At 41.9% G+C, this 27295-nt stretch overlaps 2 protein-coding genes across 4 annotated transcripts in view; one reads left to right on the forward strand and one right to left on the reverse strand.

Annotated features, from left to right (window-relative positions):
- Positions 1–1758: 1758 nt before the first annotated feature.
- LOC310953625 (RING finger protein 122-like) lies at positions 1759–14163 on the reverse strand. Its single transcript, XM_083922709.1, has 6 exons — positions 13318–14163; positions 8278–8434; positions 5796–5838; positions 5657–5698; positions 5075–5157; positions 1759–4308 (listed from the first exon to the last, which is right to left on the reverse strand). Exons 1-6 carry the CDS (start codon positions 13340–13342, stop codon positions 4188–4190), a joined length of 471 nt encoding a protein of 156 aa, XP_083778835.1. The 5' UTR covers positions 13343–14163; the 3' UTR covers positions 1759–4187.
- Positions 14164–26282: 12119 nt separating this feature from the next.
- The window catches only part of xpo1b (exportin 1 b), a 31207-nt gene continuing 30194 nt past the window's right edge, over positions 26283–27295 (forward strand). For 2 of the 3 annotated variants that reach the window (XM_083922699.1, XM_083922701.1), the window contains exon 1: positions 26283–26566. The gene's annotated coding sequence lies outside the window, so the exon portion shown is untranslated. The remainder of the gene's footprint in view (positions 26567–27295) is intronic. The other variant, XM_083922700.1, reaches the window with a different exon arrangement.

Genomic DNA, 27295 nt, shown 5'->3' on the forward strand with positions numbered 1-27295 from the left:
TAGCGAGATATGTTTGCAGTGATGCATCAGTGATCCCCACTCATGATAATCCTTTTTATGATCGTAACATTCATTCATCCATCCACTAGGTGTAATCAGGCAATTTATGTGCAGAACACTAAATGCTCACTCATATCTGGGACTTCTGGTGGTTAAATATTTACTTTTGAGAGATTTCTTTGTGTGTGTGGAAGTGTGGACTGCTCTCTGTAAGCCAACGGATGTCTGTGGGAATAGCACATTGGTAGTGCTGTAGGGTTTTGCGCAGACAAATGAGATTTCCTCTTGATGTTTTAAGTCTCTTTGCAGGGCATGCACTTAGTCAATGTCAATAATGAAAGATCAGCACCTGAACACCTTTCATGACACACTTGTGTTCTTGTGCAAATACCCTGGTTCGTAACTGAACAGGGAAATTCCAGACATCTGCTCCTTGGTGTGTGTGTGTGTGTGTGTGTGTGTGTGTGTGTGTGTGTGTGTGTGTGTGTGTGTGTGTGTGTGTGTGTGTGTGTGTGTGTGTGTGTGTGTGTGTGTGTGTGTGTGTGTGTGTGTGTGTGTGTGTGTGTGTGTGTGTGTGTGTGTGTGTGTGTGCCGTCCGCCTTCATACCTGCATGATAACTTTGTATTTACATGTTGTGGTGACAACTCCACAGTAGACCAAAGGCCACCTTTTTAGAATCCTGCACTGTGATATACATTTTCAGCACTTCATTTTAGTCCAGTTTTGCATGTTGAAGCCCCGTTGAGACTTACTATAGGTGCGATAAATTGAGAATTAACGTTTTGTGCATGAGTTTTACAGGAAGAGAAAACATGTCTACCTCATAAGCTTGTAGGAATCATTGGTCTTGGACAAGATTCTCTCAGAATCTTAACCAGTTATGTCTTTAGGAAGAGTTTCTTTTCACAGATGGGTGCTTAAAGGAGCCAAATTCATGGTTCATATTTTTGGGGGGGTTCTAATAAAATATTTGCATGCTTTAATGTTCAAAAACACATTATTTTTCTCATACTTTCTGTCTGAATATACCTGTATTCAGCCTCTGTCTGAAACACTCTTCAGCACCTGTCTCTTTTTGTAACAATCTCCCATTGGACTGGAGATCAGTGGACTCCGTGGACACCTTTAATAAGCAGCTCAAGACCAGTTTGTTTAGACTTGCTTTTGTACTATTTTAGTTTCTGTTATGTTTTTATTTTGATGTCTGCATTTCATGTCTCTTATTTTTGTATTTTACTTGTAACACTATCACAATTCATCCAGTAGTTTTAAGAGCAGGGAGAGCTCTGCAGCCTGGACCAGAGTCATGGACCGATGACCCACAGACATACGTTGCCATCCATGGAGTGATTCAGTGCTACCGTGGCTAAAATTTGTCAACTAAAACTAGCATTTAACTGTAGCAGGAACTTCAGCATTATGGCTCACAGCATACAGCCTGCTGGAATTTCATTAGAATATGAGCAACCTTTGTGTGAGTTAAGGTATTAAGATTTTTCAGGCACATTTATATATCAGAGGTGGCATCTCATTGGTGGAAATCCTTCCGTCACATTCAGTCAGTTGGTTGGATCAACCAAAACCACCTCAATCAAAGATAAGGCAGCAACAGTTCTTACCCCTTATTACAACAATAGCATACAAAAAAGTTCCAGAAAAAAAGACTTCAGATCCAAATTACCATATCAAAACACAGGTTATATATATATATATATATATATATTTCTTTTTTTTTTTTTCTAAAGTCAGAAAATTTAAAAGCATTTACAATTTACACAGTACTCATAATATATTACATGGTACATACAGAGAATGGTGTTTATGGTGCACCTCACTCCGGCAAGAAACCAGCTCAAACAGGCTCTTCATATCAGTGCTCTGTGTCTATTTATATCACTACAGTACAGAGCCGAGATTTCATCTGTATCACTGGCAAAAATGACGTCCAACTATCTGACAAAGGACATTCAACATATTTTAGCATCACTGACACACAACAACTTTTACCGAAAGCCTGTTATGACACACACAGTTCCTTAGAAATAACTTAAAAAAACATGTCTATATGTGTTTGTTTTTTTAATTCACTGGTTGATCCTTTAATGTAGCTGAACATGTAGTTTTCTGTAGTTACTATCATATCACATATGACTCAACTGGAAGCTTTCATTACCTTCACTCAGCTTGGCAACACACAGAGCCATTTCACTGTGACACAATGACAGAGTGCAGCCAAAATACACGCAGCCTTAATTCCTGTTAGTTAACAGTTGTCCTGTTTTGTTAAAAGTCCTCTTTTCCACAGCTGCACAGGTTTCATTACAGTGTCTGCGGTCGCCAACAAATTTGGGGCAGCTATAAACCAAATGAGGTTTTTGTGTCTGGTGGTTGAATATTCTTCTTCCCAAGCTCCAGGCTTTCTTAAATTATGTTGAAAGTCCAAGACGTATTATATTCATGTGGCACTGCATGTCATTTTTGGGAAAAGTGAAAATGAGCAGACTGGAGTTAGTCACACACACACATTTGTCAGAAGCAGAGCTGCTCTGGGTTAGACCATGTTACTGCAATAGAGGAAGCTGCAGTTTCAGGACCACAATACTACAGCCGCAATTCTACAACTCTAGTTACAGAACAAAACTGGCATACTGCGCGAGCGTCAACACTAGCAGCTAGCTAGCTATGAAGGGTTAGGGTTAGGTCAGGCTAACACACCAGTTGTAGGCTGTCCTTTTCAGATGGTATTCTCCTCCCCCTTTGCTATCTCCACTATCTAACGTGCAAGGGCACCGTCGCTGCATCCAGGGATTAGCTAGGCTGGGTATCCCCACCCCCTTCTGCCGGCGATTTGAATTTGCTCTGCATCAGGGTCTGGAAAAGAGCGGGTCTATTCCTCGTGTTTCCTATCCCTTTTCCTGGATCCAATCACCAAGCTGATCAGAAACTTGCTCTGGAGCAATTCCTTCAAAGAAAGGATGCATTTGCTTTACTTCACTTATGATTGGTTCGAAATACAAGCAAGCTAATTTTTTCCCCATATTCCATAATGATAATACAGGCAATATAGTCAGACTTGTATCCAGTGTTGACACGGTGCTTTGGAGATAGATCTGGCTATGCAAGACTAGGGTTAGTTAAAAGAAAGAGTTTAGGTAGGGGTTATGGTAATTACATCCATCTACGAAAGACTAGGGACCCAGAAGGTCCTGAAACTGCAGTTTCCTCTACTGCTGGAACAGCTACTCATTGAGAGGGCAGTGATAATCACTTTAGTTGGGCCACAGCAGTAACACTCCACATGCTGAGGGATCAACACCACTGTCGGGGGGACACAGAAGTAGAAGACACACAGGAGCTGCCTTATCTGGTCCCACTAGGCACTCAAATCAGGAATTTGAACATTTCCTAACCAGCTGCTATCTTCACACACTAATATGGATGCCAACAATATGTTGTTGGTGCTGTAACAGACGTTTCTCCTCAACAGAATTGAATCAAACTCCATTGGGTGAAGCTAACCAAGGGTTGATTGAGTCAACTTAAGCCCATTTAAAAAGACTAATAGTGGCACTCTTGCTACCAAAATAGACTGTAGAGAATAAAATAAAAAAGTAGTATTTGTGATGTTTATAGTTTGAGTCACCGTTAGCTTGGAAGTTAAGTGGAGCCAGATAATTTAGTGCTTATTGTCCAAAATTGTTCACTATTCCCTACATAACTTAAATATAATGAGGAGTAAACTGGGATTTCATACACGCATGAATCCTCATCACTGTGTGCCAATGCCGAAGGGTGTAGTCTTTCATTTAGATGATCTGCAGCTTTAAGGCACTTTGCTGAAGCATCTGGCTATGTACGGAAAATTCCAGTATCTAGGCTTGATAGTCAATCTGCTCTCATGGATTTCATATCCAGCATTAGTGAAGAGTCATTACCAGTACCACCTCTGTCTTAGTATTTCACTCCCCCCCCCCCCCTCTCACTAGGTAGGCTATTTTGCTCTGCACTCTGGGTTTTAAACAGTTTAACTTAGACAACAATATAATTTTTATTTTCAGAGTAGCACTGCTTAAAATGTTTGCATTGCTAAAACGTCAGTCTGTTGGATAGTGGAACAGGCCCCTCTATAGTGAGAGATGTCAACTGACTGGGGAGCGTGAGGTGCTGCTGGACACATGCTGGCCTCTCAGACCTCCAGGAGACTCCGTGGCTGCTCAGGTGCCTGCGGGGGGTCGGGCTGGAGGCGACAAATGGACTTGTTGCACATAGGACAGACACTGCGGATTTCTAACCATTTTAGCAGACACCTGAGAAAAAGCAGATAGATGAGAGACATATTAACTTGTTTTGTCCTTTCAAAGGAAGGCAAAGTGCGCAAAGTTACACAGGTGAGTCAAACGTTTAGGAATCAAGATGAGAAAATGAAGTAGAACTGCATGATTAACAGTTGTAAAACAGGACTGAACAGAGAGACATACAGGATATGTACACAGTTCAAAGGTACTGGTGGTAGAGAAATGACAGAAAGACAAACCGGTCCAAATGCACTGATGTCAATGTCACACCTATGCTGCAGGGCAGAAACCGTTGCTTAAAGAATGCTCCTGCTCAAACATGCAAGGACATATGTTTCCAGGAATTTGCTCAACATTTCCTACAGGGCACTCTGAAAACCTTCTTTTTCTGAATTTCATGGCTTCTCTGACTGCTTCAGCTGTTCATGTGAAGGCAGAAATCCATCACGAAGTGGAATCTATGAGTCATTCCTCCAAACTGGTTCATCAAGATTTTTGCACATCATGTAATCTTCAGCAAAGAGTGCAAAGCCAGAACAATATTTTGCTGTTTTAACAGGAAGGACTACGGAGCCACTGGCAATGGATTTGCAAACACAATGGCTGTTCCAAACGTGCTATTCCACATGGTGTCATGTGGAATATGGTTTGCATTTTCAGTCAAACATGATGTCTTTTGAGTCTGTCCGTGTTTGATAATTACCAAGCAAGGTTGTAGAATGACTCTACAGTTTCTTGATATGCGCTACATAAATACAGTGTTATTATTAGAACTTACTTCTTGTGAAAAGCATGGGAACACGGACACACTCCAAGCTCATCTCTGCTGCAGAACTCTTCTAAACACACTGCACATGTTTGCTAAAAGGGAGGAAATGACAGGTTATGAAATCAGTTCATAACTCACACCTTAACTATTTTTAGTAAATACAGTGTCCCTCCCTCAGTATACAGCATTTACAAAGTCAGAACATGAATGTATGTAATTCAGCAGCAACTACTGTGCCATTCTTTGCTAAAATAATCCCCAGTGAAGCCTTCCAGGACCTCACTGTAATAATTTGATCATCAACATCATCACCATCATCATATAGGAAGTCATATATAATGTTTGGTTGCGTGGTTAAATTCTGAACGTCAGTGACATTTTGACCGATCGAAGAAATACTTGGTTTTCCAGGAAATCAGAAAATTAACTGCAGCTCATTGCGGCAGTTATTTTGTTGCTGAAAATAGTAGCCATCACTTCATTTTTCTACATTTTAAAAACTTGACTCACTAAAGTAGGTTTTCCACATTCATTTTGTCTCAGTAGCCAGTAAGAATTGTGCTCATCGCATTCAATCTGAATTCAACTTACACCAAGAAGGCTCAGTTTCTTCCCCGCTCCTTTCAAAACAACCTGTCGACAAGAATGTGATGAAATGCAGACATTAAAAGCCAATGAATATAGTTCAAATTACAAAACAACAAAACTGGATATAGTATTGACATATTACCTCATTGTAACCAAACTGTTCTCTTGCACCTTGTCGCCTGAGTCTGTGAAGCACAAAAAAACAAACTTATCATGCTGTAATTTAAAAGTCATAAAAAATTCCATTATGTGCCTGGTGCTCCATATCTGTCTTCTTCGGGGCATGTCTTGTCATGCTGTATGAATCAGCTGAGATACTGCGTCAAGCAGCCATGGAATTCACACAATGCTAAATTCAAGTAACAGCCTGTGGATCTATGTTCCCCACAAGCAGATCTGTAACACTTTCAGAAACGTGTCCTTGTAGAGGAATCCTGACTAAAATTTGCTTGTTGAAATCATAAATGGATAACGGTTGCTTTAGGCTTGCATTCATAGTTGAGATTTTCACGTTTAAAACCTTCTGGTATTGCCAACACTAAATAAATCTACATTCTACAAACTTTACACAGTCCTTTATATGTTTTTCAGATATCTTTCTGGCAGCCAAGAATAAATCAATAAAGCATAACCTCTTTAGCCCTTTAAGGGGAAACTTCAAACAGGTATTTCCAGAAATCCTGTTGACAGCAGTAGTGATGTGCTGTTTGTGAAGGAAACAGTTCTTTTGAACGGGTCTTTGGTATGAACCAATGGAAACGAGTCGTACTTGAGAGGCATTCTTTGTATCGTTGTGACCAAATCTCACTGCCTGTCCTAGATCTGCAGAGGTTCATGCTCACTCGAGCGATCTGTGGCACTTCTTCCTCCTCCTGTGGCAGTGACAGTGACAACAGCAGCAACAACAGCCGCAGCAGGGTGCTGCAGGGTGCTGCAGGATGCACAGACAGCTGTTACACTGAAAACACACTGATGAGTCGCTCTTTTGAACGGCTCTCAGAACGGAGCCATTAGATCTGTCTCCTATCAAAGAGCCATAATTCCTCTAGACAGCAGCTCACTGACCTAATTCCAGCCTGTCTGCAATTGCCTTGAGCAGCGTTCATTTGAACAGTATTCATTAGATGTCAAATAACAGATAATGCATCATAAGATGCAGGTTATGCCTCTGCATTTACAGATCAACTGCATCAACTGACTGCCATTCATTAAAATAACCCATATCCCAAAGGTCCTCTTCTGTAAAAAAGTCAGATTTCCAGGTGCTGTATATAAACACTGTGAAAGTGTCTAAACTCTCAATCCACAGAGAAATGAACACAGCCTGTATTCTGAAACTGTGTCTTTAAACGAGTCGTCAGGACTTCTGTACTGTTGTGATGTCACAACTATACTATAGGTAGAAAGTGGTGCTACAATAGTCATGATCCATGGAAGCCAAGAGTGCAGATGAGGAAGACCCGGAAACACTGGCCAGGTGGGGCTTGGGTCTTAAGGCAGGGACATACCAAGCTCAAGGTCGCCCTACTTTCTGCACTGTTGGCACTAGTCGGACCTCACCGTCTGTTTGCAGAGTCAGCAGGGAGAGAAATCAGTGAATGGCAATTCAGTTAGTGCATGAGAAGATAAACGGAAGAGAGGAAAGTAGACCGACAGCTAAAGTCAAGAGGCTGTGAAATTGAAAACAAAGCTGTTATATCAAGTAAAATCAATTTTTGAAATTGAGCTTTTTCGCAGAAACGACTTGTAACTGTCTCATTGTTCACATTTGCTCACACGGAAATATCATTTGTTCTGGGTTGGGTTGGGTTGTTAGCGTGATAACTGGCTAACTAGTGTCCTGTTGGTCGTTTTGAATCACAAATACAGTCTACCACCACCTGCTGGTATGGGGATTATTTTTTCTCACGCAGGCACAGAATGTACGTGCTAGTTAGCGTAGGCTGTATTCTTTGCTGTGTGTTCAATTGCTATTTTTTGGACGAGACAGGGATATGAGGTGACGTGAGGCGTCAGCCTTCGTCACTGTTAGCTCTCAGAAGTCAGCTTGGTGTGTCCCTGCCTTTAAAGAAGCATGTGCTAAAATGAAGCATCAGGCAGGGTGTGAAAACAGGTATATTCAGACAGACAGGATGAGAAAAAGAATTTGTTTTTGAACATTAAAGCATGTAAACATTTTCTAGTAGAAATACAAAATACAAGTATGAACCTGAAAATGAGCATATTATGGGACACTTAAACCTCAGTCTGTATAATGAGTATAGAGCTCTTGCTCTCTCTACAGGTAAAAACAACAGCTATAATGAATGCAAGGAATTTGGGTATGCTCTGTCAGGGTTGTTAAAGGTAGGTGAAACAGGATGAGACAAAGTGTAAACAACAGAAGGGCTGCTAGGATGATCAGAAAAATAACTTCTGTGGGACACTGAAGGTTACAGGTTAATGATCTGTGAGACTCAAAGAGACATTTTCCTTTGAGGCAGATTTCACTGCAGGTTTGACAGACTGTGGAGGTAAACTAGAGTTATGAGTTCAGCCAGAAGTGGATGAATTTGACTGAATTATTGTTATTACGGTCTGTGTGAATCCTGGGCTCTAACCCCGTCTTGTCGGTTGTGTTGTACCTGAACAGGTAGCAGCAGAAGATGAGGGTGAGCATAAGGATGAAGAGGCCGATGCCCAGGATGATGATATAGACGTTGAGCGGGAGGTGGAAGAGTTCTTCAGATGTCATCTTGCAGTAAGGGTCCGACTGCTGCTGTCCAAGGTAACACAAACACCCTGAGAGGATGGCACACGTGAAAAAAGAATACACAGGATAGAAATAAATTGTATTAACACAGCTAAATAAACATGGTTTAGATACCATGAAGACAAAAGTCATTAGGGTTACACCAGTACTACCACAGGATCAGCTTCACAGATGATTTTATAATGGAAAATGCAACAGAATTAATAAATGTGTACTTGTGTGGAGGCACCCTTTCTACAGACCGTCAAGTTTTAACAATTTTGACTATTTATCAAACTTCAAGCGTCATATCCATCATATCAACATATATTTTCATGAACGTCTGGTATGCAAGTGTAAACCAACTGCAGTTTGTCTTCAGACAAAGATCATGAACAACGCCTAATGTTGGTAATAATGCAATTATTAAAAAATGCATTTTAAAAATGTATGAAACTGTCATTTTTTAAACATGAATAGGCGCCGCAAACAAAGCTGCAGTCAGTCAATTCACATGTAGGGAATGTAGCCCGCATCATGTGGCATTTAGAGACTCGGTAGAAATGACAAAGAAAAATTGTATGACTCCACACAAAGTGCATACAGATGCCTTGTTTTACACATGGCATTTAATAAAGACTCTGAATCCATTTAGAAACACTTAAAGCTTCAGCCATGTTGCTCATCACTTTGAATGATGTGGGCTTGCAAAAATCGGAGCAGTGCGGGCGGGCTTCCATGTTTTATTTCTTTATGAATGATGTGATTATTCTACTATTTCTTTTCTGATAAGATTAACGTGCAAGAGCATGACAGAATTAGTTGACCCCAGATGGATAGTGAGACAAATACATGTCTGTGTAATCATACAGTAAACCCTTTCACGCGTACTGGAGCATTGGTCATCAATAATGGCTCCTCACTTGTATTTTCTGTAATCTTTGTTGGGACACTGGCTTGACTAAGCTCCTGCACTAGAGAAAAAACAGCATTTCTACGACCCTAGTTCCCCGAACGAAACTTGCATACTGCACAAGTGCCAACACTTAAGGGCGCACTGACCCTGTCCATCCGTACCGTGCCTGTGCTATAGGGTACTTGCCCCCCCCCCCCTCCCTCTCCCCCCGCGGGCCAGGCCCGTTTGTACTCACACTGCCTGGGCCTCCTCAAATGCTTCTTGCTGCCTATACGTCATCACACCGTAACACGTCACACGCATTGATTGACGTCATTGCGATGCGTCGCTTTGTTTACAAATCTTTCCATAGACCTCTGAGTTTTTGTGCGTCTTGTCGACTGTTTTTGAATATTTTCATCCGACCAAATCTGCAGTAAACACCCCACCTCCGCATCACACCAACGTGAACCTTTCGCCGCAATTGTTTTAAATGTCCGTGCATGGTCCCTCCTTCTTTTTTCTGTGTCAAAACAGGCGCACATAAAATGACGTCAGAGCCGGCGTAGGCCTCGTGCTCATTCTCGTACATGTGCAAACGTGCTTTACAATAGCCCACCTCTCCCAAATGGGCCGTGGCCGGCAAGCGCGGTATGGTTGTACTCACACTGGTGAAACGAACTAGACTTCATCCGTGAAACATGCTTGGGCACAGTACAAATTTACAGTGTGAGTGCGCCCTAAGATAGTGGCTGGCTAGTTATGAAGGGTTAAGTTAGGGTTAAAGACAAAGTTTGGGTAAGGTTAACGGTAAATACATTCTTGCATCTACTCGAAAAACTAGGTATTTTGAAACTGCAGCTTCCTCTAATGCAGGATATTAGAGGAATATATTAGCCAACTCAGTGCTTTGCTTTGCTTTGCCAGTGTGTTCCATGGTACAAACAGGTCTTCATGACAAACATATCCCATCATACATCACCCTGTCTGTGTCCACCTCCTATGGTGAGGATGAGGTGTAGGCCACATGCACCACACTGCATCTGTGAAGCCTCGTATTTCAAAGTGCAATGTAATACTGCTCGCACTGTAGGGATTCTTGAGCTGCACACAGTTTTTGAACTCGGGTGAAAGTTGACATATGAGTGCATTTGTAGAGGCAGCTATGACACCTCCATAGATGTTATTACACAATATACCTAATTTATAATTTTGTGTTTGAGTGACTGAGAAAGTGGGAGAAAGGGAGAGAACTCAGATTAGAAAATAAAGTTTGACACTTTTTTATTTCGCTGATATATTTAAACTGCAATTGACCCTTTTACTTGTATAATTAAGGTAGGCTTGGAAGAAAAAATTGGAGCACTCGAACAGTTGTGCTGAAGATGCTTTTAGTCATTTGTTTAAAAAGAATACACTCCTAATTTTGATTGGTGTCTGGTGCTGTGTGGTTTGAGTGCACTTATGTTAGTCGCTTTGGACAAAAGCCAAATGAATTTAATAAATGGAACGGAATATCTTTGTGGCATTATCTCATAGAAATCAAGATCAAGGCTGCAGAAGAACAGTATATTAAGGGAGATTGAATATTTTTGTTTCTACTGGTGTTTACTATCCTCATAATGTTCAGTTGCTACTGGAGAGAAACCTCACGCATATTTACAAAGCTCATAGATCCCACAGCAAAAGCACCTCTCCAACACTGCAAAGCACTTTCATGTGAACATTTACAACCATCCTTGCGTCACACAGGAATGTGTTCCACTTCTTGCTCTGCGTCTTGGCCTAAGACTAGTTACTCGCTGGAGTTTGGAATTGGGAAGAATGAAGCGTTTTCAGCCCGGAGGCCTTGAACATTTTTAATTACCCAAAAAGCATGCCGGCCTTAAACCACAGCAGTTAACTATTTCTTAAGGTCAAGTGGCACAAGTTGTTTTGTGGTGGGGATCCCCTGGCTCAATATTCATTCTGTAATGGACAGAGGTCACGGGAGGACGATGCAGTCTTCGGTTGTACAGTGGGGGGTTAAGGGAGGGCTTGACAGTGGATTTGGGTGAAGGAGGAAGCAGCTGTAATCTTAGCATGATGTTAGTAAATCATTGATAGTGGAGCGCTAAAAGGTAGGCCACTGTGCAAATGCATGCAGTCTGCGTAGGACTGTCCCTGAATACTCCTCAAGGGAACAGTAGCTTTGTTTTTTATATGTTTTGGATGGAAAATGATAGAACCTTGTGTATAAAAAATTCTGTTAGAGGTCCCAGTTGTTTTTTGGAATATGTTTGAGGTCATGTCAGTAGTAAAACATAAGAAACACACTGTGATCATGGTTCCTTTTGGTCATGTCATAACTGTGTATAAAATTTCACATTGGGTTGTGGCAGCTATTCAGAAATCCAGTGGTGTGGGAAGTCCCTCCTAAGTTCTTAACCACTAGCTAGTTTCAAACTAGTGATTTAGTAAATGAGAAAATGAAGAAATGTCTTGCCTAGTAAAGACTTAGTAATTAGTAAACTGGTTTCAAGAAAACATGCAATTTATTCTTTTCTTTTATTCTTTATTAAACAGCATTTAAATTAGGTTCTTTCTTTTAGTCTAAAATCTCAACAGCTAACATTAGTTTTGTCAGATAATTAATAATTGCACCTGGCAGTTACAGGGTATACAGATTTAGTAACCTCTATGGAGGAATTGGTAGTAACCTGGCTGTAAATCCAGTTCTATGAGTATATGCATAGTCCTCCAAGAGGCGTCATCATTGCTTTACCACATAAAGGCACCCTGAGACAGATGTTTGCACTCAGTCAGGTGTTAGCATGCATGCCCTATGAAACAACATCCGTTGTGGGAACAGGAAACGCTACACAATAAACTCATTCCATCATAGGGGACCTGAGCTATAACCGCAACCCCATCCCGAGGTAGGTTGACTCTAATCGGAACATGCATTACATCTGAAAACAACCTTTGTTTCAGTATGGTATGGTAAGCAGCCACAAGGGTCCACAAGGGTTCCTTCAGAGTCAACAAGTCTAGCAGAAGAGTCTGAAGCCCATGGCGGCCGCATGCTTCACACTCACTCCTTATGGTGAATACGTTGGCCAGCTCAAGGAAACAAGTCTGTGTAGTCTGTGCAAAGATTACCATGCCCACTGTAGGGTGAGCCAGCATGGGAAGTAGTGTTGCTAGCTATTGCTTAACCAGCTAGTGTTAGCTAGTGACACAGCATGGCACTAGCCCAGGGGTGGGCAATTACGGTCCTAGAGGTCCACTGTCCTGCATGTTTTAGGTTTCTCCCTACCCTAACACACCTGAGTCTAACAATAATCAAACTGTGACAAGCATCAGCTGCTTGATAACGAGCAAAGCATTAGAATCAGGTGTGTTCGAGCAGAGAGAAACCTGAAACATGCAAGATAGTGGCTCTCTAGGACCAGAATTGCCAACCTGCACTAGCCTAACAGTAAGCAGAAGTTGGCTCTGAGGGCACCAGCGGCAAAAGGCGTCTGTTGACCATGGTCAGCAAGTGCAGGAAGCAGTTTGCTAGCGAGTGATAGTTAAATTATCAAATGCTAGCAAGTTGTGGTGTAGCTAGAGCTGGCCAGCTCGTGTAGTGGCACCAGACGAGCTGGTCATTTAGTCCCACAGCTAGTTAGCCACCGATTCCTCCCTCCCAGCTTCGAGCAAAGCAGAGGGTGCGAGCGGGCTAAATTAGTAAGCTTCAACAGGACTTCCTTGGAGTGACATCTCAGCAAGAGCAGAGGGTGACGAAGGTTTCACAGAGTGCCCGGTCTGCCCTTAAGGTGACTGAGTAAAAAAGAGAGAGCCCAGCGACAGGTTTGGCTATGTTTTATATGACATGTATGCTACCACCTGATTAGGCGATGAATGCAAAGATCTGTCTCAGGATGCCAAGGCAGAGCCTCGATCAGGTAACCAACAGTGAAGCCTGTTAGAGGGTAAAGCACATATGAAACAGAACTAGTTTGTGTGGTCCAACTCTGTTTGTGTGATTTAAATCTCCACTTGGTAAACACTTACCGTTACACCATTGGACAGGATGCATCAATTGTGCAAATGTTCGGCTGGCCAACCCAGACCTCTGTTGTGACCCCTCCGATATCAAAAAGTCTGGTTTTTACAAAAGCACAAGCGTTGATCTGTACGTCCACTACTTTTTAGGTCCAGGCTAGTTTAAACCTGATAGTATAGAGGATGTGCAGTGACTTAAATCCTTGTGGTCTGGCGTAAGCAGATCTGATTAGAGACTCCCAGTTTCTCCAGAGGACAGAACCACAACAATCAGCTGCCTATTTCCACCTCAGTCTGCGGTGATGATTTGCCACTGAGAGACAAAGAGAGCAGTCTTGGAGATGAACCTGTGAGCCCAAATCCCATCCAGTACTCTGGTAATGTACCTCTGGCTGAACGCAGTCCGTGCTTTTTTCTTTTGCCTCCCCTTCAAAACATTGTCACGAGGCTCTACCTCCCTTCCTACTCTTCTTTTTTCTTCTCCTTTCCCTTCTTCTCTCTCCTCTGTCCTCTCTTTTTATATCGTAGCTTTGCTTCCCTCCTCTCTGGCCGTGAAAACCAGCCGTGGCCAATTATGAAGAGACAAAGGGAAGGACATGGATGGGTTTCCCGGCAGCACGGCCAGCCAACCGGGCAGGCAGAGAGGGAGGCAGGCAGGCAGGCAGCCTCAGTGTTCCTGTGGAAAGCAGCGTCTCATCTCTTCCCCTGCCTTCCTGCTCTGAACAAAGAACATAGGGGAGGTCTATAACACAGGAACACAATGCAGCTGTTAATTCAGATCCAAGGCTCTCCTCTCTTCTCCTGTATTTTCTTCTTCTCACATTCACTCTCCTCCTCTCTCCTTCCTCGTCTCTCTTCTCCACTTCTCGTCTACAGCCCTCAGTTTGTAAACAGATCCCTGCTCATGTGATTCGCTGTCTGCATCACAGCTCTGCTTTCACCGCCCCCTCCTTCCTTCTTCCTCCCTCCCTCCCTCCGTGCCTGCCTGCCTACCCTCCCTTTACCTCTAGCCCCTCTGAGTTTTTTCCTTCCACCCCCTCCCTCCTTCCCCCCCTTTCCTTTGCAGCTGCAAGCTATTATTGAAGTAGCTGCAGAGCAGATGGCAGACAGGCAGATGTGAAAACAAGCGTTGTTAGAGGATGTGATATGATAGTTATAAGGTAGTTTGATTGATGACATGCTATTTGTAGAGTTGGTTTATACCAACTCTAGTTTGTACAAAGCCTGAAGTGATTCAGATGGGAACTGATCCATTTCACACAAGGCTGGACCATAAACTGGGGAACTTCCCTGGGGCCCCAGACCCTTACGGGACCCAACCGTTCCATGTTCACCAAGTGGCAATTTGTTTGTGGTAATGTAATTAAGTGCTGGATTGTCACCACTGAAGCGCTATATAAACTGAGATGATGAAAAGGTGTAAAAACAGGGATTACATTGGGGCCCACAGGACATTGCTGTATTGGGAAACCTCATCTCCCATAGTTAATCTCTCTGATCTGACTTTCACAAAAGTATACTGTAACCATATTAGTGTCATCTTTGAAATCACAAAGATCTCAGAGGCTTTTCCAAAATAAAATTATTGTGAAAAAAGTGTGAACAACCCACATATATGGGACTTACACTGTAATTACAGTCATTAAAGGAACTTTCTCCCACATTTTCAACGCTTTGTCCTGATGGTACTGTATTTGTTTGTATATGGCTCCTTCGTTGTTTATGATTGGATTAAATGACAGAGCCTAACACCTGTTTTAGTTTTAATGTAGCCTGATGTAAAATTTTCCTTCTAACCCATATCACTGAGGCTGATGAATACTGATTACATCTGTGTGACCTGTACAAGTGTGCAGACTGCAGAGTATAACTGCAGCTTAATAAGACATACAACTGATTTGCATTATGGGAAATGTAAGATCTAGTATTTTTGAAGCTTGGTTGATACTACGGACTAAAAATTCAGGATATCCTGGCCTCTGTTGATTTGATTTTGACTAGTCTAGTCTAGTCTAGACTATTCAATCCCCCTCACCCCACCTTTTGTAAGTTCAATATTGAATTGATGTAGTGTCCCTTTAACAGGGTTCACTAAGCCATATCAGTCAAACCACCGGGATAGGGGCCAACAGGCATTCAGTCAGTATTGCGAAGATAATAAGTGAGATAGAGAGCCATGTGAGAAGAAAGATAAACAACATAGGTAAACATGAGTGGAACATGAGACTGTCAGGTAGTTAGCCCAGCTATGATAGATGGATTGTAAAATGATCAAAGCCTCAGTCTGCTGAGATGTATGAGGAAAATCTGATGTTCTGAACCTGTTCCTGTAACCTATTCAGTGTGTTTGCCCTTTTAATGAGCTATAACAGTTCTCTTGAAGGAGAGCTGAGACACATTTTATGCTGTCTTACTGTGTTTGTTATTTGCTGCTACTTTACTTCAAATGCTCTCACATGACCAAACGAATTGTGCCAAAGGAGTAAAGAGTTCAACTAAACCACTACACACACACACGCACACACACACACACACACACACACACACACGCGCACACACACGCCCCCCGCACACACACACACACGCACACACACACACACACACGCACGCACGCACACTCGGTGTGAACTTGTCCTGAGGTTATGGGCCCATTGAAGATTAATGCAACCAGTGACCGTAGCTGTGTTGACATATTTGTAGAACTAAAACTACTTGTAAGCAGCAGATCTCAATAAGCAACATATATAGGTTCCTAGCTACCCAGTAGGACTCGTTTGGGACTTCTAATTCCCTTTACAACTCGAGCGGAGCTGATTATGCAGAAGCTCTAGTGGCAAACGAGGAACTAGGATGACCAAAACTCCCCTTTTACCTTCTGCAAGCCTGGACATCTAGGGAACAAGAGCTCTCCAACCTCAGTGGGGTCACCTTTCCCCAGTGTTAAGTTCCATGGAGATGGTGACTGAAGAGGCAGAACATGAGCTCCATATCTTCTGTGATGCCTTGGAACTAGCGTAAATCAGTGGCCTATCTATCGATTCCACGCTTGGAGCTCGGTGCAGCACTGATGGGAGCCCAGCTCGCCAGCCTCACGAACAGAGCGCTTACTCTAAACCCCTGACAGACTACTATGTGGGCCGACTTGACCAGTGTCGTGACATGGTTACAATCCCAGTCTTGTTAGGACTAGGGTAGTGGAGGTAAAGGAATTGACTGATCCACGTTCCTGAAGATATATGGATTCCTGTCATAATCTGGCTTGAAGGACATTATTATAAATTGCTTAGAGCAAGTGGTGGTCTAACCTATGCCTATTTCACCCTATATGGTCTCTGATAAGAAGCATCGAAGACAGGGATGCAGTGTGAATTTAAACTCTTTTAAGCTCTCAACTGAGGTTGAATATCAAGCTATGGTTCTTCTCCCATGTGTGCATACATTGACTCAATTCAGAATGAGACTGCTAAAATGGGCCTACCACAAAGCTAGGGACCCAGGATGGACCCAACAGCGCTATAGGCTGCCCTAATTATGCCTAACTGGGGAATTTAGTACACATTATGTGAAATTAAAATTGAAATATAATGGAAAAGAGGTCACTAATCACTACAACTTATAGAGAAAAATGTGTGGGCAAACTGTAAAACGGAAGTATTATTAGTGTTTTATATACTTGTAAACAACACTCTGTGTATATGCAATTGTTTCATCTGATGAGAATCACCTTCTAATAGTTTAGAGTCTAACCTAACTGTTAAAAGTGTAGGTTACTACTTCAGAGTAACCAAGGGTCCATCTAGTGGCTAATGTGCAGAAGTGCAGCATATGACTGAACCAGAAAACAAAAAAAAGAAACTGTGTGAATCATAGGAAACTTAGGAGATGATTTTAAAGGCTGCATACTGTGTGTGTGTGTGTGTGTGTGTGTGTGTGTGTGTGTGTGTGTGTGTGTGTGTGTGTGTGTGTGTGTGTGTGTGTGTGTGTGTGTGTGTGTGTGTGTGTGTGTGTGTGTGTGTGTGTGTGTGTGTGTGTGTGTGTGTAATAAAGTCTGACATTATCAAACTTTGCTAATACAAAGTATTTATAATAACAATTATATATTGCCAGTTACTCACTCATCACTAAACATCATCACTCATCTTTAACCCCTTACCCGGGATCGGGGCTCGGGGGCAGCAGCTCTAGCAGAGGTCCTTGAACTTCCCTTTCTGGAGTAAGCAATCCTACGGTTTCCTGCTGAGAGCCACGGCCTCAGATTTAGAGGTGCTGATCCTCATCCCAGCCGTTTCACACTCTGCTGCGAACCGATCCAGTGAGTGCTGAAGGTCACTGACCGACGATGCCATCAGGACCACATCATCTGGAAAAAGCAGAGACGAGATCCTCAGCCCACCAAACTGTAACCCCTCTCCACCACAACTACGCCTCGATATCCTGTCCATGACAATCACAAACAGGATTGGTGACTAAGCGCACCCCTGGCAGAGGCCAACCCCCACCGGGAACGAATCCGACTTACTGCCGAGGATCCGGACACAGCTCTCGCTTTGGGTGTACAGAGATTGGATGGCCCACAGAAGTTTCCCCCTCACCCTATACTCCCATAGCACCTCCTACAGTATCTCCCGAGGGACCCGGTCATATGCCTTCTCCAGATCCACAAAACACATGTAGACTGGATGAGCATACTCCCAGGCCCCCTCCAGGATCCTTGTGAGAATGAAGAACTGGTCCGTTGTTCCACGTCCAGGACGGAAACCACATTGTTCCTCTTCAATCTGAGGTTCGACTATAGGATGAACCCTCCTTTCCAGCACCTTGGAGTAGACTTTACCAGGGAGGCTGAGTAGTGTGATACCCCTGTAATTGGCACACCCTCTCTGGTCCCCCTTTTTAAACAGGGGAACCACCACCCCGGTCTGCCACTCCATTGGCACTGTCCCAGACTTCCACGCAATGTTGAAGAGGCGTGTCAACCAAGACAGCCCCTCCAAACCCAAAGCTTTCAGCATTTCTGGACAGATCACATCAAACCCCTTTGCCAGTGGAGTTGTTTGACTACCTCAGTGACTTCAGCCAGGGATATTGACGACGATCCGCCATCAGCCTCCAGCTCTGCTCCTTCAAAAGAGGGCGTGTTAGTTGGAATCAGGAGTTCCTGCCTGTTACAAGAATGACAAACAGTGTTATGATAATATTTGAATGGGTATAAAACCACGTCATGTAAACAAATTCATACAGTATAAATAAATCTATATACAATAGCCTTATTGTTGATGTGTCTTTTGACTTTGTTGTAGTTAAGCTATTCAATAGTAGACTCATTTTCTGTTTTCTGTATTGTATTTCTGTCCAGTGAAATGTTAATATTCAAATATAAATCTGAGCCTTACTCTATGATCATACCCAAAATACTGTCACTGTAATTCTGAAGACCCATGTCAAAAATACAATATCATCAGATTCTGAAAATATCCTCCTGCAATAATCATTAGTTAATTCATTAGACTGACCTGAAGGCTTTTTTCCAGTTTGTACACGAATCTGATAAAACTTAAATGTGACTATGTAATAGTGTGTGTGTAATGTGAAAACACTGAAAATGATGATCGCCAAGATCAAAAGTCTGTATACAAATGAGTCTTTGAGTTTAAGGGTATTAAATAAGTTTCGACCTGTGGGGCCTACTGTGTCCAGGTCTTTGATAGTACATCTGATTCCTAACTCCAAAGGACATCACTTTTCCAGAATGTCTACAATTATGATTCCTGTCATCAGACTCAGCCAGTCTATGGACTCACCCTAAATGCACAAGACTATTTGATTGGATCTATAAGTCAACCACAGTGGACTGCAGTTGAGCCACACTATTTTCAACAAGCATGGACAAATGTGAAGCAAGGAGGAAGGGTAAGGCACATCTTAATCGATTAATCATATTGTTTAAGATCATCATTTAATTGTTTATTTTGACCTGTGTTCAAAATAAACATGAGGTGTTCTGTTACAGTAAAAAAAAAAATCACAAGAAAGATGTATAGCTTTTACTCAGGTTTTTTTCAAAAAGCAAAGCAAATGGGGAACTAGGGATGATTAGCGAAATACTGTTTTAACTTATTTAGACGGTTCCGATTTTCTAATAATAGAGTTTAATGCATCCTATTGATTATGTAAACAGAGAACTCAGGACTGATCTCTTATTTTGCATCAATCATTTTCTTAAAATTATATAAAATATACATATGCCATGTATTTTAAAGTATCACTTTATGTATTACTCATTTATGAAAAATGAACTCATGTTTTTTTGTTTCAAAAAAGGTCTCTTAAGACTATTTATTGTGACTTTTACTATTGATGGTTTCTTGCATTCAGATTCTCTGCCCATGAAAAGAAAAATGGAAAAAAAATGTCTTTTTAAATGCTACTGATTCATGACTGCTTTAAAGAGTAGAAATCCATCATTACAATACGTTTTGTGTTTTGAACTGCTGTAGATGTTTATGGTTGTGTTCACTTAACTCATTTGTATACTGTTGGATAGTGTAGTATACAACAACGCATCTATAGGATCATCATATATTTGTAGTGTGGCAGTCATGTGAGATTGACGTATCTCTAAAAAGTCAACTTTTCATGGTGTCGAAAAGCAGCATATACAGTACAGTACAAATATAAAGTTGCATAAAAGTCTTAAATAAAGTACAAGTTCCATTAGTGCATTTCTCATTTGAATGTAAGTACTTATACCTTCAGGGTGGTCGTGTGTGGAGAGAGGAGGCTGAGCAGCCGGTGCCTTTGGGCAAGTTATGACTACGACCAGAGGTTTTACTTAAATCAGTCTATGCACCTACAATCCATCACAGAGCAGAAATAAAAGAAAGCATACACATGTTCAAATACTGTGTTATCTTGTAGGACCCAGGGAAGTTGGTCACTGGAAGTTCCTGATCCGTCAGTCTCGCAGTCCTCCCTGATCTCCTTGCTGTGTATAAGATCTGAGTTATGAGAGCAACATATCATATGTTTACTAAACTATTGCAAACAGCAAAGACGTTTCAAAGTAGAAGTCAGTGAAATCTGTATTTCCAGAGCAAGTTTATAATAAAGTTACCAATAACATATCCAAAAGATAAGGTCATGGTGAGCAGATCCTCAGCAGCGGAGTTCAATTCTGTGCCCTGACTCTTTATTGTCTGTCAGGGCAAAACGCTAAAACATTTGTTTAAAACTAACATCTGGAAGTGGTTACGTTTGTGTACATGTTAAGAGAGCAGTGGGTAAACTTTTGCATTAGTCAATATACCTTTAAATCCCTGATGTCCCAAGAAGGCAGTGTGTAATGCTTCGACGGTTTCATAGTTTCCATAGCTCATGTCCATCCTGCATGTAGAGCTGTGTGCTGGTCGGTAGTGCAGTATTCCAGCAAGGCTACAATGTTGTATCAGGGACTTGGAACTGTGACTGATCTATTTGCATCATTTCAATCCGATGTTTCTCAGTAGCAATGGGAAAACATACAGGGGATATATATTTGTATATTTATATTTGTGTTTCAATCTACAATATGAACAGCTGTTCACTTTAAGTTAGGTTTAGAACATGATGCTATCTGTTCTGACATACTGCGTGAATGCATTTATACATGCGACAGTAAAAATCCATTGCTCTGGTTGAGCTTGTTTGTAAATGAAGTTCAATCATTTTAAATTTGTGTTAACTGTTGCCATTTTGTGTCAAAGCAACAAGAAATGTGTTAATTGTGTAGCCTACACAGATACATGTTCTGCTGTGTTAAGAGTTCAGGAAAATCATTCAAAGTACTGAACAAACGTCATATCAATTGTAAAAAACTGGAACATTAGTGTGTAGAGTGTCGTTTTAAATTGAAAATATGATTACGTGGCTATATAAGTGAGGTGAAATAGTTACATTAGTGAAATATGATCAAATGAGCTCTGATAAAATGTGATTTAATACTATGCTTATGATCAAAATGAATTATTTGGACATCTTTGGTCATCATGAGCAACAACACTGAGTAATGTGAACAATTATGTTTAATTCAGCAAGACTGAAGAGCCATGCTAGCTGCTCTGTGAGGCTGCACAGTACAGTGTTGCTTTGAGCTCAATGTCAGCATGCTAACATTTTAACAAAGACAACGCTAACATGCTAATGTTAAACAGGTATGCCATAATGTTTATGATTAGTGTATTAAATGTACTTATATTAGGGACCATGTACAAAACTACATCAGTCTCAAAAAAGAGAAACTACGCTTTGTGCCAGATTTAGCAAGTGATGAAAGAAGTTAGAACATTTTAATTAAGTGAATTCTATAATATGTGAAGAAGACCCAGCGATGGGTGCAAAAATATAACTTTTTATTTTGGTTGTCATGACTCCCATCTACATTTTAGAGACATAATTCAATGACGGAAACACTTTAACATGACTAACTCTATAACATCACACACAAAACAACTTTAGATGTTATTCTTGGACGGCATTGAATGTGGATTCTCAAAGCTGTTAAATCCTTCATATTTATTTTGTTGTTTTTTGTTGAGTCACAATAAAAGTAAGATCCCAGCTTTGTTAGTCACAGTTTTAACTAGACGCTTTTCTGATTCCATCTAAAAACAATACTGTGAAGTTAGGGTACGCTTCTGCATTGGCATACTAGATACTTAGTACAGGTTCTAACTTTAAGCCAAATATTGTTACGTGTCTTTTTTTGTACATTTCTAATGGTCACTGATTCAGAGTGGTTTAGGAACAGGCCAAAGGGTTTGTGCGCTGCCTTAAGTATTCAAACAACCTGTCATGCAATGAGGACAGTCACTATTTAATGAGAAGGAAAATATCTACCGTGAACCCACTGATGGCCGTGTCCCTACTGCACAGACTGCTGCAGGTTTCACCTCTTTGACTGTGACAAGTCAAAATGTCTGCCGTGAAAAAGCCCTTTGCTATCAGTAATATCGACATATGTACTAAAAGTTTAGTCTTGAAACATAAAGGTTCACACGCAGTTAAGCTTGCATAAACATAAGCTCTGACCTGACGGATCAAAACATGTTCAAGAGGCCGTATCTTCATAGTTAGTGTGACATGAATCGTTCCATAGAAATACAAGATGAGACAAGCTGCTCCTACTGGCAACACTGTACCCACTGTACTATGGTGTTATCCGTGGGCGGGTACCTTCATCATAAGCCTACCTCAGAGTTTGACACATATCTAATGGTTTGGTTTTATCTGAACTGATCACTAAAGGCACCACTAAACATGTAGCAGTCCATATACCACACAGGTGAGTTAAGAATCGTCGAGTACATTCGTCAAATGAAGTAGCTCCGTTGTTTATGGGTGACAAATATGAGAAATCTAGCTCCATGTTCTTACAGTATGTGGACAAGATTCAGCTATATATTGTCTGATCGTTATAATTTTGTCTAGAAAGAAAGCGTCCAGGACTTAAATTGGTTTGACTGATTGTCTGTTATCTTTTTGCAAAAATATAACTGCCTGCTGAATGTGACTTCCATGATCAAGTCAGTTTCTCAGCCTGAAGAAAACTCTCATGATGTTCACAGTGATACTTGTACTTTTTGTGATGACCTGGTTTGAATTATACTTTGGTTTCTTTTATGTCATCTAGAGCGTGTATGTTACAACAAGTTTTTCTCAATTCCACCTGGAGTTTATATGTAATCTTGTTTAAGAGTGGCTTAAGGGGCAGCAGTAGCTCAGTCAATAGGTGACTTGGCTGGGAACCGTAGGGTCGCTGGTTCAAGTCCCTGTGTGGACCATGTATGGAGCTTGGACTGGTGGCTGGAGAGGTGCCAGTTCATCTCCTGTGCACTGCCAAGATGCTGTTGAGCAAGGCACCGAACCCCCAACTGCTTGGGGCGCTGAGCCATTGGCAGCCCCCTCGCTCTACCATCTCTCCTTAATTGCATGTATAGGTCCTGGTTGTGCATGTGTGTATTTCGGGCCTGTGTGTGTAACATGATTAATAATAAGAGTGAAAAAATTCAATTTCCCCGTGCGGGATAAATAAAGTAATGCTCCTTCTTTGAGTGAGTAAAATACATGTCCCGTGTCCCCAGCGGGGGGCGCTCCAGGATTACCTGTCGAATGCACTAGTTTTAAACACTTGAGTTGCAGAAGATGGCGCTGTTATTTGTTTATATAATGTCCTGACTAAAGCATGGACTGGAGTAGCAGGCTAATCAGAAGGCAGTGTCCTGGTGCTATGGTGCAGGTTTCATTTCTCCTTTTACTGTGATTATGCCACGGCTGCATGTTCATGCCCCAGGTCAACACCATGAGCCAGCAAAACAAATTACAAGTTTTTTGAGTTGATTGCCACACAGAGATCAGTTCCCCAGTGTGGTGCGATGGTAATATATGTAAATGAACTGCCATGCCCTGACCAGACAGAACAAGATTTAACCAGCCTATGCCTGACTGTGGTTGCTTACCTCCAAACTTCACACGTGTGTAACAATACATTCCAGCAAGAGAGAAGCTCAGTTCTGTTGACACTGAGCGCCTGAAGGCAGCTGGCTCTCTGAATGAACTGACGAGGATTTTCATAGTACTACATTTATTTTTAATTATATCAGACTGATGTGAACTTTTTTTGCCACCTTTTTAAATCACTGTCCCTTCACTGCCAAGCAACTATACCAGTGTGTTCCTGTGGTTGAGGGTCCACATATACACACACAAAGAGACTTGCATATTTGTTTATTTGCACTCATCATATATGGTTTGGGAATTTAAAGATGTATTGAGGAAAATATGTATACAGTGAATCGGATAATGGAGTCTATCCTGCATGCTAATTTGTTTGCAAATCACAGTTAAAATTAGTGTGGGCAACTGTGAGTATGTAAATAATAAACCACAACGGTTAAAGCAGCAGAAAGTCACGGGACAGAATGTTATATAAACCTTTGTGGACTATAAATGTATAGAAAGTGAATAAGAGTATATAATAGCTTTTCATTTAATCATTTATTTTCCTTTTTTTGTTTTGATGTGTTCAACAGACAACTGTTATGTGTTTTTTTTTCACAGCTATTCTGGTTTTGATATACCGTGTAAATGAAATATTCAAAGGGTAGGCATAATAAGCCTCATCGCTTCATCCTACACCTTTTAGGCCATTGGTTTTTTTTTTGTTTAAATGTTGTCATGGACTGAAATAAATACTTTACTACTTTACTAGATGAAAATGTCTGTAAATACTGTAGAATTATAACTTAAGTCGAACTTCAGACACAGGCTTTTCCAACACTATTTTTTTGAAGTGAAAGTGGGCGGACCTGTTTGTGTCCAGAAGTGTGTGTTTTATTTTCTCTTCAAGGGTATAGGAGTCTAGGAATGTGACAGCATGGAGGGCAAACCAAATGGCATCCATGAATCAACACATAGATAATAGGCTTTGAAATCGTGTTTGTTAATAACAAAGGCTGGGATATAGGCCAACTGTCTGGAGTGTGAGACTGATCCAAGGACGCAGTGCACAGATACAACAAGAGATACGCATAATGTACATTTCAGATGAACTTTTCTGCAATAAAGAGATATGATTGCACTTTCTCTGAAGGATCTGTGATGCATCACACTCTGCACCTTTCAGAAATCAGAAATCCACTCGTCTTGTAATGCATTACACACATGCACTGTGGCATAACAGCATAATTATAATGCACTTCTTATCGTGACCAATGTGCAACTCTGAAAACAACTGAGCCAATAACAGGTTTTGTTGCAATTACACACACGAAAGGACAAAAAAAGGCATTTGTTCTCCAATCCGAATGCAAAATGCACTTATAAAACTAAGATGACTTGGCACAAACAGCATTTAAGCACCAGACTACTTGGATTAACACAAGTGTACATGTTTCTATGAGTCGCCGAGGCATAAAGACATGAGTGGTAGACAGTGTTGCTGGGTAGAGATTCAAACGCCCTTCGAGAAATCCTGCCTGAATGACTTTACAGGGTTGTGTACTGTCTCCACTACACACCAAATCCAGTATTTTTCCATCAAGTAGCGCGCTGGACCACGTGACCACAAAGGAGGGAAAAAAAAAACGCTGTCATGTTTGCATCCTCAATTGACAGCGGCGCACGCTGTACATGGCTCTCAGTTATCAAAATACACACGGCGCTGCTACATTTCTTATCTCTGCTGCTACTGACACTGTAGGATTATTAAGGCCACCGTTCACGGCGGCACCGTTGCCCATGCGGGGAACGTATTCTCCTGCAGGTCGTTTTTCTAACCCCGTGCGTTCATGATCATGTAACCACTCCCACTCGTGGCTGGTGGAAAATTACCAGCTTACAAGCAACAGGCAAATGAATGGTCCTTGCGGTTTATCACATCATTCAAGCTAGCAGTGAACCTGCATGAGACTTCCACTGTCATTTCTGGATAAATGGCGTTTAAAAGTGCCTTCACAGAGTCTTAAGTGGATAAAAATCATTAATTATCAGTTTTACGCCTCGCATTACACGCGCGCGCAGTGATGCTGTGTGGCATTTACGTGAATGAGGGTAATATTTAACTTGAACCTCATCACGAGTAGCAATAAAGCAGCGGTGGATTACTTATTCGCTATTGTGATAAACGGAGCCGTGTACAAGTCCACTCTGCATGGGAGTCTGCCCTCTTTTTCTCTCCGGGCGGAGTAGTCGCGTGGGCGCTTGAGAGAATTGAAATAGACTGACGGGCGAATCGTCCAATAGGACACCAACTAGGAAGTCTCCGCCGACGCCGCAGCCAATCAGAGCGCGGTGTGGGCGTAACCCCAGTCCAAACTTTACGCGGCGCCATCGGCTGAAAACTAAACCGAGATGGAATCTCCCAGTCTGAACCGGTTTCAACCGGTTGCGAGTGAGTTGCTTGAGAGAGGAGAGGAGGCGCAGGCACACAACCTCTACACCGCCCCGCCGGACAATTATTAGAGTAACGAATTAATTAGTGAATCAAGGTTTACTTTGTTTCGTAAAATGTATCAGGGTAACATACTGGCGGGTTTGCCGTGATTGTAGTTTTGGACATCAGTGGTTGTTAGCGGCCAAACATCCCTCACTGCTGGAGCTGGAGATAGTCAACGCTGCAGACATAGGACATATTTTCTAATCAACAGTGGTACTGAAGTACTCACTATATCTTGTAGCTTCTTTGGCAAACGCTTCTCTTCTCAGTCAGAGCCTTGGACTTTAGGTAGGTAACCGGGATAAAGTGCAAACCTGCCATGCCGTGATTAACGTGTTTTGGATTTACCTGTGCGAGGAATAAAATGCATTTTAATTGCGCTATTAAGTTGTTCTGACGTAGCCTGAACAGACTCGCTAATTCCGATAACAATAGCATCGGTGAGAAAACCAAATAGCCATCGACTGCTCGCTCGCTAGCTAGCATTCGCCACTTGATGAGGATTAACGTTGGCTGTCAGAGAAAGTGCTGTAACTTAGTTAAGCTCACTAAATGCACAGATAACCGAGGCGACATCCTGTTAACGTTAGTTAGCGGCGACACTGCAGCTGAATAAGTTACCAGTGTGTGATTAAATCCGTGCCTCTCCCACCACGGCAGCATCACTCGTGTCTGTGATGTGAGCGGATGTCAAGTTGATGTTGCTAGGTACTTAGCCGGTGTTAACTTTGTCTCTGTGTAATCTAACAGTTAAAGCGCGTGAAAACGAAACTATCGGGACAAACCGTGTCCAGCCTGCCCGCGAGTGGAGCCGCAAAACAAAGCGTCAACTTCCTTAAAGAGTGTTATGAAATCATTCATTAGTTAGAAATGAATGTATGGGCGCCTCCGTCCCTGGTCTCCTCGGTGGGAGTGGTCGCAGTCATCAGCGAAGGACCACGTTTGTGCGACACACTGCTAACGGCTAGCTAGAAACGGCTAACTGAGGTTAGCATTTAGGGTGAAGTACGCTCGTGT

The sequence above is a fragment of the Echiichthys vipera genome (genome assembly GCF_963691815.1).
Source record: "Echiichthys vipera genome assembly, chromosome: 11".
NCBI lineage: Eukaryota > Metazoa > Chordata > Actinopteri > Perciformes > Trachinidae > Echiichthys > Echiichthys vipera.